The sequence below is a fragment of the Lingula anatina genome, chromosome 7 (genome assembly GCF_051362555.1).
Source record: "Lingula anatina isolate TDL-2025a chromosome 7, LinAna3.0, whole genome shotgun sequence".
Lineage (NCBI taxonomy): Eukaryota > Metazoa > Brachiopoda > Lingulata > Lingulida > Lingulidae > Lingula > Lingula anatina.
This window is the reverse complement of record NC_141773.1, coordinates 20,101,263-20,112,242: the sequence shown is the minus strand read 5'-3', so window position 1 is coordinate 20,112,242 and position 10,980 is coordinate 20,101,263. Positions and strand designations below refer to the sequence as shown.

General features: G+C 38.2%; 2 protein-coding genes across 2 annotated transcripts; one reads left to right on the top strand and one right to left on the bottom strand.

Annotated features, from left to right (window-relative positions):
- Nucleotides 1-354: 354 nt before the first annotated feature.
- Nucleotides 355-4,508, top strand: LOC147760854 (uncharacterized). Its single transcript, XM_087017975.1, has 4 exons — nucleotides 355-1,090; nucleotides 2,064-2,177; nucleotides 2,891-3,037; nucleotides 3,448-4,508. Exons 2-4 carry the CDS (start codon nucleotides 2,067-2,069, stop codon nucleotides 3,895-3,897), a joined length of 708 nt encoding a protein of 235 aa, XP_086874101.1. The 5' UTR covers nucleotides 355-1,090; nucleotides 2,064-2,066; the 3' UTR covers nucleotides 3,898-4,508.
- Nucleotides 4,509-5,271: 763 nt separating this feature from the next.
- LOC106161600 (uncharacterized) lies at nucleotides 5,272-9,300 on the bottom strand. The gene is made up of 4 exons (XM_087017965.1): nucleotides 8,366-9,300; nucleotides 7,509-8,108; nucleotides 6,144-6,317; nucleotides 5,272-5,888 (listed from the first exon to the last, which is right to left on the bottom strand). The coding sequence occupies exons 1-4, from the start codon at nucleotides 8,823-8,825 to the stop codon at nucleotides 5,650-5,652; spliced, it is 1,473 nt and encodes a 490-aa protein (XP_086874091.1). The 5' UTR covers nucleotides 8,826-9,300; the 3' UTR covers nucleotides 5,272-5,649.
- Nucleotides 9,301-10,980: the final 1,680 nt, after the last annotated feature.

Here is a 10,980-nt window from a genome sequence, read left to right as displayed (position 1 = left end):
TCCAGGATTTTTACGCTTCATTAAAAAATATATCGAACCCGACTACGCAAACTTACTAAATCGTAAAAAGCCAGGTGTTTATTGTTTCTTAGGTGTTTCCAGGTGTTTATTGTTTCTTACCTTTTAGACTGCGACGGCAGGTAAGATTACACAAACGCGCTGTCCCGTTTTCGTCCCAACAGGTCACTTAGACGCCCCAGGCAGGCAAATGACGTCGCTCTGTAAATTGAAAAATCGTCTCCCAGTTCCTCGGGAAATTCCAATGATACATATGTGTATCTGAGAATAGTCAAATTCTAAGAAAGATACATATGAGCGATAAACTAATTTGTTCTCGACATGGGGGGCATTTGTACATCACGACCCGGAACTTCTAGACTTCAATTAGGTTCCCGGCAATATATTTGTGAAATATTTGTGAAAGCGACTGCTACTTTGAATTTGTCATATTATACACCGGGGCAGCTTTAGAGTACTGTAAGTTGGCTGCTTTTACAGGAGATAACATATCACAGGCAGGTTTAAGGTTTTACGCTTGGGGAACTCTCTCTCTCTCTCTCTCTTTCTCTCTCTCTCTCTCTGTGTGTGTGTGTGTCTCTCTGGTTGCGTGTGTGTGTGTGTGTGTGTGTGTGTGTGTGTGTGTGTGTCCATACGCATGTACGTACCGCTGTACATGAGGAACAGTAGCAGGTGGTTTTAAAGCGGCCAGTGGTGAGTGGGAACTAGTCTTCAGGACCGGGCGGGACAGGACCCAGGCAACTTTGCCTGCCCTGTGTAGCTGGGTTGGTGAAATCGCACGTGTATCAGCTCTGAACTGATCTTTTCTTTCTAAAATTGTGGCATTTTCTTCATTTCTGAATGAGTCAATTCCAGTTCAGTATGGTCTGGATCTATCATTATTCCAGAAAAAGTCATCCAGCTGCTGCTGATCTTTGTGGCGGAATTAGACTGCAAACCGGTTCCGAAGAAACCAGATGGCGATCAAAGCATCTCACGACTTCGACAACGTTCGTATTTTAACGATTTTATCCGAGTGTGGACACGGATCCGAGGCGAGTCCGACGCCTTACTTACCCTGCCTACAGTCCAGGTGAGCGTGAATGACCATTCTCACGTATTTTTGATATGGTCGGATAGAATGTCCAAAAATGCTTCAGATCCGAAATGATGCAGCTTCTTCATTTTTGAACTTTCAACCTGCTGAAATTTCCCTGCGACAATCTCAAGCGCAGGAAAAGAAAGTGGAATTTTCAAATTTATTTTTAATTAAAATTATGCCAATAGACCTGTTTTAATGATATATTTTAGAAACTTGGTTATTTTTTTATCAAAGAATTTATTTGTTTTTCTTTATATCTGGACGTTGTGTGTAAATTTCGTGAAAAAGATTAATATCCATTTTCATGACAATACGTGAAAAAAACAATCGGAAAATATCTCAAATGGCGTATTCCCTTCACAAATGAGGCGTATCTGTTGTTTTAAAATCTTTTTCAAAACTTATGGACGGTTGTTTTCTCTGCTCATATTTTGATAATCATTTCAAATCGCACTACGTGTAATTCATTTAACATGTAGATTATCAGACATAAATAATGTGTCATTAAGAACAATAACATCAACATTTTCTATATTCCATACCAACACCGCACCACTGCATAGCGATGCTAAGTGTTAATTTTGAACTTTATTCGATTTTAAAACAGTGTGTTTAAGTAGCATAAGTAATAAATGGCAAGACTCGCTCAACGACAAAACTGTAAAATTTGACCCTACAAATTATAGGGAAAAAAGAAGGGTTATTTATTCATAAAGCCTTAACAAGAATTAGTTATAAATTAAAATTAAGAAATTCTGAAATTCGAGGTCCAGCACGACAGATAACAGATCTCTCTACAAATTAAGAAAACTGCAAATTGATGTAAAAGTGAAAATTCATTTAAATGGATGGTGACTTCTACGCCAGATAAACTCGCTAAATGCATCCCTCGTGTTTATTTCGCTTCCTTTACGTGTAATTAAACTATACCTAATCTGTATATTTGTGGGTTTTTTTTTTCCAGAATATGGTGGGCAGTTACTGCCTTCCGTGGGACGTGACAACGTCTGTTTCTCAGACCAGTGACCAGCTCCGGCCGGAGTGTCTGCCCGCAACCACGCCTTCCTGCGACGCTCAGGTAAGGGATTGTCTCAATATTAAGATTTTTCAAATTTCAAACCCGAAGTTGAAATTTTCCAGGAAAGGTAATTTCAGGTCACCGTTTTTGTTCTACGCTATCTGTGAAATGGTTGCCTTTAAATAATAAATGAATTTATATTTTGAAACGCGATTTTTAGTTGTTTATTATAAATATTTTGTTTGTCAGGACTCTGAGGCCATTTAATTAGAGGTTAATTGTTTAACCTATCAGTGACAGGGGCTGTCATATAATAATAATAATAATAATAATAATAATAATAATAATAATAATAATAATATTTATAATAATAACAATAATAATAATAATTTACAAAAAAAAACAAATTGTTTTACCATCTCGGGTTTAACAAAGATCAAATAAATGTATAAAAATGAAACTGTTTCTCGTTACATTCCATTAGATAGTTTAGTTACTACGTACATAAACAATTATGATGTGATTTAGGGTGGTCTTCTTGTAATTCGTTTTCATATAACATTAAACGATGCACTTTATCTGCATATGTTTTAATTTATAAATACAACATTGTATTAGGACCTGTTTCTCCTAATTCATAATTAAGTGCACACGTTTGCATAATTTTTAATTTTGTCCGAATTTAAATTCTATTTTTGAAGGTGAAATGCTTTGGTGTTCTTTTCTTTTGACTTTGTTTACATTCATATTTACTATCTAAATATATTTTATAGCTTAAGACGACCTGCGTGTACCAGAATGTGATGGGATGGAGAGAGACGATTGAAAATCTTCTCAACATCACTCTACCAAGTTATGCCAAAGACCTCCAGGAGAAGACACTTTCACTCAATGGAAGTTTGGCGGTGGGAATTGATAAGGTGAACGATTTTTTTTTTTTTTTTTTTTTTTTTTTTTTTTTTTTTTTTTTTTTTTTTGCTCGCAAATAAATAGTTCTGTCGAATATACGGCGTCAAGAGTGACGCGGACGTGGACGTAATGGTCTCGTTAAAATATTTTTTTCTTCAAGGTTTTGCCACCTCTTGTAATTTAAAGACCCTCCATTTTTACAAATTACGACTCATTTTATTTAAATCTTTAAATTTTTATATTAACGTCAATATAATTATAATCGATAAAAAAACTAATTTTATTTTGATACAAAATTTTTAAATAGCCCCCTTTCCTTTTAACACGTTTATTGTTAGTGTTAATTGTGGGCCACATTACCTGCATTTGGATTCATTGATAGAGCACTTTGAAAGGTGTTTTTTTTTTTTTTTTTTTTCAGCTTCAGCTCATTTTCGAGGCATTCAAACTTCCACGGCCTTCCGATATTTCTTTTTCTACACTGGACCTTGGTACAATGGAAATATACTCCCATGCCCTTATTAGAACCCTGAATGAAATTCGCGCCTATGACAACCATATTAAGAACTGGATTTCTGTTGATCGGGAAAAACTGGAGACATCAACATCTGCGGCAACTTCTCTTCCAACTTCGACGGCAAATACTCCATCGTCTGCGAAAGCACTCAGTCCGAATTTAGCAGGAAAGAAAGGGCCATCTGGTGGAATTTTTCCCCCCGCTTCACCACAAGACACGAGCGGTTCCGCAAAGATGACCACGACAAAGATGGCGTCCACGGGAAAACCGTCTCCGTCACCGAGTGTTACTTCTGCTCCACGCCAACAACGCAGACATCGGCACAGGGGGACAGTGACGTCATTATCGTCGTAGCTCTAATGGCTGTTTCTTATACATGTACGTCAACTTTATTGATCTATTGATTCCGTATTGTATTACTTTTTTTAGAACTGCCATCGTTCTTGAGTTAATTGTTTAAAGAATTGATGCCGACTTGCTGTGTAGCTCTTGCAACATATAAGGTATTCGTATGATGATATTTTTTTCAGAAAGGCTTTATTACTGCCTTGTATTTTCATATATAAGTTAACGTTTTCACTTTTGCTACACTAGTTTTATATTTTTCAGAGGAATGGTGTTTTATTTATTTTCATTTGTGAATGTGCCTTTTGCGCCTTCCTTGTTAACTATTTTGCGTAGGCATAAATGGACATCTCTTATATATCTCTAATATAAATATATATATATATATATATATATATATATCGGGTGAAAACACCCAAATACACACGGGCAAATAAACACACGTGCATGTATATTTTTATCCGCGTAAATTACAAGCAAGTAAACGCACCGTGATAAAACATATTAATCGATGTTGCTTAGATGTTTAAAGCGTTTTCCCGTTTGTATTCCTTTAAGCCTTGTTTGTATGTACATATCACCTCAATGATATGAAGACAATTTCTACATAAAAATTCTTTAAATCATTGAGTTGTGTTGTTTCTGATATATTTGACCTTTGCCTCCGCCTCGTCGAGTAGTCCCAATAAATACTGAACGGGTTTTTCAACTAGCACGCGAACACGCGTGCACACAAGAAATTTTATTGTCAATTATGCAGAGTTAACTTACCATTGACCTATATTAAGATTCAACTTCCTTATTTACATTGTAGTCCTGGTCACGATCCGTGACTCCTTGCGGCATTTATCGTTGATAATTATGCAATGAATATCGAGGAGTTTCATATCAGTGACGTCACCGCGGCACGTGCAATGTGACCACCATTGTTTCGGTTGTGGGTGCCTTGATTACTTCAGAGCTCGTGGGTTTTACCGTGATTGCATTATATTTATAAATTATGCCTATGGTACCAGGATAATGTTTAACCAAACCTCTGTAAATAGCGCAATGAAATTATGCGAAAATAAATTAAAAGGTCAGATGAGGTCATCACTGGCAGTGCTATCAAAGAGAGAGGGGAGGGGGCAAAACATCCAATTTTTCTTCAACTAACACTTGATATTGAAAATGTTGTTTACCTACATTATTTCGATATCTATCTAGAGCATCTGCTCGTGTTATTACATGTAACAGTATTAGTATTGACTGTTGATTGAAAAAATAAATTGTCGCTTTTCCTTAGCGCTAACCACAGCTGCTGAGATAATTCTTTGAGAGAAGACACATTGTGGATCAAAATATCCAAGAAAAAGATGGAAAATAAAAAGTTAACCACAGCGCTCAGGGTTAAATACCATGTGTATTAACATTAATCCTTGGGATGATGAATGAATAAATGAATAAGAACATTTAATCATTTACTTATTATTGAAGAAAACCGTAAGGTGATTGAAGTAATTGATTATAAATAGAACTAAACACAACGGCAGGTGTTAAATGTAGTTAAAAAGATCAGTTTGAACACAATATTTACTGCAAAAAGAAAAAGAACTGTCAACATGACTGAATAAAATATGTGGACTCTCCTGCACAGATGTCTAGTGCAAGTAGTCTTAAGTCAGCTGTCTATAGTTCATGGGTGTGAAGAAGGCGAGGATTTGCCATCAGTGATTCTGATGCCCACGTAGCGCTGTGATTTTGGGGAAACCTTTAACATCATCAATTTAGATGCACCTCGCATATAAACGCCGTAGCAATTAGTACGTCACACGGGGTTGTATAGAACTTAAACCGGAGCCCGCTCCACATCGTAATACAGCGATTTTCTCGCACCTTCGGCTCGTTCTGTGCCCAGTCGGCGTAGGTCACTCTGTTGGCGTTGGCTGTCCAGATGAACAGTTGTGTTGGTGGCCAGTATTTTCCGCTTGTCCACCATACATAGCCGTACCGTTCACGATCTGCAATAATGATTTCAGAATAATGTACATAAGAAAGTATTTCTTTCTTTTTTAAAAATATACCTATGCTACTTTATGATAATAACATACCCGATAAACAATATATCAGTAGTAGGGCTTTGTAGGCACTTAATAAACGCCACAAACTAGAGCATATGATCATTTAATCGGAATTATCTTATCACTAAAGTATTATGAGAAGAAGTACAGAGAAGGAATGCGGATAAAATAATCGGAATATCGAAAATGTGTTACCTTTCAAGTGCGTTTTCAGAAACTGGTGTTCGTCCCATGTTTCCACTGAAAGCAGACTCCCCTCAAGAGCCGTACACTGCGCACGCGCCTGTTCCCACGCAAAGGTGTACGAGTAGCGGGGGCTGACGTAGTAGCAGCTCTTACCGTAGCGGAGGTCGTATCCTTTGGGGCATTCTGTAAAATGAGACATCGTGTTCTGTTGAATAAGTGGTCTTTCAAAACGTTAGAATTAAAATTGTAACCAATGATGGTATAAAACCCCTTTAGAATATTACTTTCTTTAAATGTAAACAATTTCTTGTTCCTAGGTAAGAATTTAAAAAGGCTAAAAACTGGATGATTACAGTCATTAATCTATATTTTTCATTCAGATTTCAAGCAAACTGTTGCGATGTTAAAACACTAAAACATTTTACTACATCAGGCCCGTAGCCAGCAATTTCAAAAGGGGGGTTCTCCTTCTGAAAAAATGGACCTTTTCCCATAAAAACTTTATGTACCTAGACCAAATTTTACCCAGAGTGGACCTTTTCCCAGCAAAAGGGGCGGTTCTTTCGACCCCCCGAACCCCCCTGGCTACGGGCATGTACATGCAGTTACAATTTTGCCCGATTCCCCATGGTTTTTGTTGAAGACACCTCCAAACCAAATAATAAGAGATAAAAGTTGAATGCTATCAATTGTGGCGCTTAAAAAAATGATAAATTTGCTTTAGATTGATTAAAAAAAACTTCTTGCGTCGCCTTGCTACCTTAACAGAGATGTAAAGCATACATTTGTTCTGGACCCTGGAGCTAAAGCACAGTTGGGCCACTCCAGTTCACTTTGGGTCTTGTCTGACCACATCTCTACACACGCACGGCATAAAAACATCCTGGCACAGAGGGTTGCATTGTTGTGGTTAAACGTGGTGGGTATTTCTAGGGACACTTGTGCCCTAAAGTAACCAAGGAGGGGTCAGTATGAAATAATAATAATAATCACGGGTAGAGTGAGAGCAGTTGAGGTCGCACGTGCATTCCCCGCCAAGAATCTATCAATTCTTTAACCGGAAACGTGTCACATGTATCGGGATGTGGACAATGCGTGCGTGTGGTTCTGTTCCTTTCTTTTGCATGTAATGCAGGCATTATTTTTTATGGTTGTCATTTAAAAAATCAAACATTTAAGAAGTCGCCCGTGCAATAACAAACATTTTTTAGTAAAGTAAAAAACATATTTTTTCAGGACTTTTTCAGAAACATAAGGATAGTATAGGTTTATGCTTTTCAGCGTGCAAGTAGACGTTTGCTGTTTTATTCTATACTTTTGGCGTTTGCCATAGGCAGTTGAAAATGAAAATGTAGTACTACTGCTCGATTTTACCTGAAAGGTGTTTTTCCTCTCGGGACCTCAGCGTGGATGCTGCCTCACGTGATCCGAATTTTGTGATGAGCCAGCGTCTCTGTGCTCTTCGGGTGCCAGTGGCTATGGGGGAGGTATATGTCCGGTGCCCATGTCTCGTGCTACTAGACCCACTTCCCAGTTGGTCAACAGGGGAATTTCGAACTAAATTGCGCAGCTGTTTATGTTGTTGTTTCTGCTGTTGCTGTTGCTCTACTACTTCGTGCGGTTGACGACGATTTTCATCTTTGTGTTGTAGTCTTTCTGTTTCTTTTTGTCTCAAAAGATGATAAATTGACGACCTGTACTTCACTGCGGGCGACGGGCTAGTCTCTGTTGTCGTGACTGATGCTGCTGTTGTCGTTATTGACACATCAACATTTGAGAGCTTTTCACTTTCAGACAAAGCAGGAACGATACCAAACTTGGTTTTAGTTTCAGAAGACGTCTGTTGTAGCTGTAAGTCACTCTGAGTCCGTGGACGTCTCAGCTCTTGTCTTTCGTTGTCAACAGGGACTGACACGATAGCAGTATTGATGATATTTTTGGCGTTGAGAATCTGCATGACATCCAGAGGTAAATCTGTGTAAATAAAAAAATAATTATAAAATAACAGACCGGGAAAATATGCTAAGAAAGGCTTGGGTATATTTATTAGTGATTTTTTTGGTATTATAAAGCAATATTTGACTTGAATTCTTGAATGTTTACGCTATTTATATTGAATTTGTTGGGGGGAAAAACGTTTGACATTGATAAAGGTCCGAGACGAGTGCACTTCGTGCCAATATTTCGGTACTTCTGCCTTTTTAAAGTTTTTAAAACTTTACTTTTCTCACCAGAAATTTGATCCCGTATGTCCGACAGGGCGAGGTCCAATTGGGCCAGAAACGCAAAAATATTGTCCAGTTTTTTCTCCTGGGATTCCTCTAATTGCTCGATTCTGTGCACCTTATGGATGATTTCCTTCAAAGTATGGCTCGCCAAGTCGAATCCAGAGGCGGCGGTCTGTATGTCTGCCTCGTCCCCTGACGCGTCATTGCTATCTTCGTCGTTCAAAACAATAGCCTTCGTTGTTCCTCTGTAAGTGCTGTTTGACTCCTTAGAATCAAAAACTGCAAACTTTCCCGTTTGTTCGCGATTCAAGTTTTCTTTTAAAACCGCATTCTCAGTATTACGACCAGATGACTTAGACATATAACTGGTCTGTTTGTTTGTAAGGTGGTTACTTGCAAAAGTTCGACTTAGCGTACTTAAGATCACGATCAGAACCAGGCGTCTGCAGTGCCGGTACTCCATTGCTGCGGCTTCTCGGCGTACAGATGAAACTGGGCTCTGAGGTTAGAGCACTTATTGTAATTTCATTGCGAATTTTACCGTGGGCCAAAAATTTTGTAAACACCTGTTAATTGATTGGAATAATATCTGACTGCGGCATCTTCGCCTTTGTGGTGTTGTTGTGCCGTTTCTTTTTGCCTCAAAAGATGATAAACTGACGATAAACTGATGATATGTATGCCCTAGACTGGGCCTGTTGCTTGGCTGGTGACTGTCCGGTTACCGTGACGCCATTAAATATGTCCAGAACTGGTTCTGCTTGTTTTTTGTTAATATCAAAATTAATTTTGATAGCTTGTCAATCGCTTCGAGGTTACCAGTTTTAATTAGTAAATGTCTTGAACCACGGAAAATCCAGATTCACGAGGTCATATACATGTGCTAGGACAAGAATCTATACAGAGGAATAAGTTCCAAAGGAAATATTTTTTAAACTTTGCGGGGTTTTTATTTATTTATCTTTAAAAATCATTTATGTGCTGTCGTGGTTAGCGTTATCGTTGTGGAAACTCAGGGCTTATACCCCCCTCCCTCCCCCTACGCCCGCCCCATTTCCAAAGCAAAATGGCGGATCATCAGTCCCTTCTCAAAAGAAAGGGAGACCCGACTGTATGCCCTAATATAAGTATTGTAAAAAGACTAGTATGTTCTCTTAAAAGATATTGATATTTTTCCTGCAGGATGGTGGGTTGTGTGTTAAAGATCCTGTTCCAGCGTGAATTAATGAATCCGCCACTGGTTGCCAAAGATACATGTAGTTCTCAAATTATGCGGTGTATTGTTTTGTCTTGATAAGAAAAAAAGTTCAAGCCCGAAGGGACTGGAAACTGATCATCATAAGGCATACATGCGAGCAATACGCTCCGGGTTGTACGACACAGTAAAACATGTACCTATGTATTTGTTTGCCGTCTTGGCACTCGAATTTGAACACGTGTGCGAACATTCAGAGTCCTCTGTATCTACTTCACGGTCAAACACCTTAAATTAAGGTCAAGAATTTTCCAAAGCCCACTTGAAGCAAAATCGAATTTATTGTTGACTTACCGAAAGAAACACTTCGGATACATGCCGAAGATAATATCTGTGCGTGTGTGGCCCAGAACGAGCAACACCTGTGTCAATGAATAAATTACTCCTTTCACGGGCCTTAAATCTTAACCCCATCCTGCCCCGGAAAGTGCATCAGTTATATTTTTAATTCCTTAACCTATCAATCACACATCGGGTGGCAAGACGGAGAACTGGCTTTGTTCGCGCTGATTTATGGCGACAGACTCTGATCAATAAATCAAGCGTTCAGTGTTACAAAGTGGAGGTCGTGTGGAATGTGAAATTGGCGAATAAAACACGAAAGAACTGGGAATTGTTTTTTTCAGTTCCTAGATTTGTATTTTAGCAAAGATGAAGGTATGTTGGGTGCGCAAGAAATGAAACAAGGGTCCAAAAGACAGGATAGCGGGTTATTACTGTATATGTATCAGAAACAAAAAATAAATATGTTCAAAACAATGTCACCAATCAGAAAACAAAGAGGAAACCGCCGTGTTTGTCCAAACCTGGGTTCCAGTTAAGACGTGGAGAGTGGCATTTGTGACCGGGAAAGGTAACAACCCGAAAATGGCCTTTTTGGGCTTTTTCTAAATCCCATAAATGAACTTTTAACGGCGGCTTATTCGACATCAAATAGTGAAAGAAATCTGATTCACTTGTGTACTCATAAAAATATATAGACAAAACTTGTTTACAAAATGGTTTATTAAAAGAAATGCAAATAATCAACTAGAGACAACATTATTAAATAAAAACCACACGGTTACAAAACGTTATTTCCAGTTACCTATAACAAAATTAATATATTTTTTCTTTTGTCACTTGTTACACTTTAAATCAACCTTTAAAGAACATTAAAAAAGTTATAACTTGTTACACTTAAAACGATTCTCTTTAAAGATAATTCCTATCCAGCGACAGCGACACCGTAATCGGCTCGGTGGCGTTGTCCTCTTCAGTGGCGCATCGGATTAACTTCGTAGCTGAAACTTGCTGTCGGCTCGACGACTTCTTGCTATCTGGATATTTATAATAAATAGATAATGGCAAGGTATAATACAAA

Coding starts and splice junctions, on each gene's coding strand:
- LOC106161600 (XM_087017965.1), bottom strand. CDS start 8,825: ATGGAGTACCGGCACTGCAGACGCCTGGTTCTGATCGTGATCTTAAGT. Junction 6,318..7,508: donor AGAGGAAAAACACCTTTCAG/GTAAAATCGAGC, acceptor CTCATTTTACAG/AATGCCCCAAAGGATACGAC. Junction 5,889..6,143: donor TCTGAAAACGCACTTGAAAG/GTAACACATTTT, acceptor TCATTATTGCAG/ATCGTGAACGGTACGGCTAT.
- LOC147760854 (XM_087017975.1), top strand. CDS start 2,067: ATGGTGGGCAGTTACTGCCTTCCGTGGGACGTGACAACGTCTGTTTCT. Junction 2,178..2,890: donor CGCCTTCCTGCGACGCTCAG/GTAAGGGATTGT, acceptor TATATTTTATAG/CTTAAGACGACCTGCGTGTA. Junction 3,038..3,447: donor TGGCGGTGGGAATTGATAAG/GTGAACGATTTT, acceptor TTTTTTTTTCAG/CTTCAGCTCATTTTCGAGGC.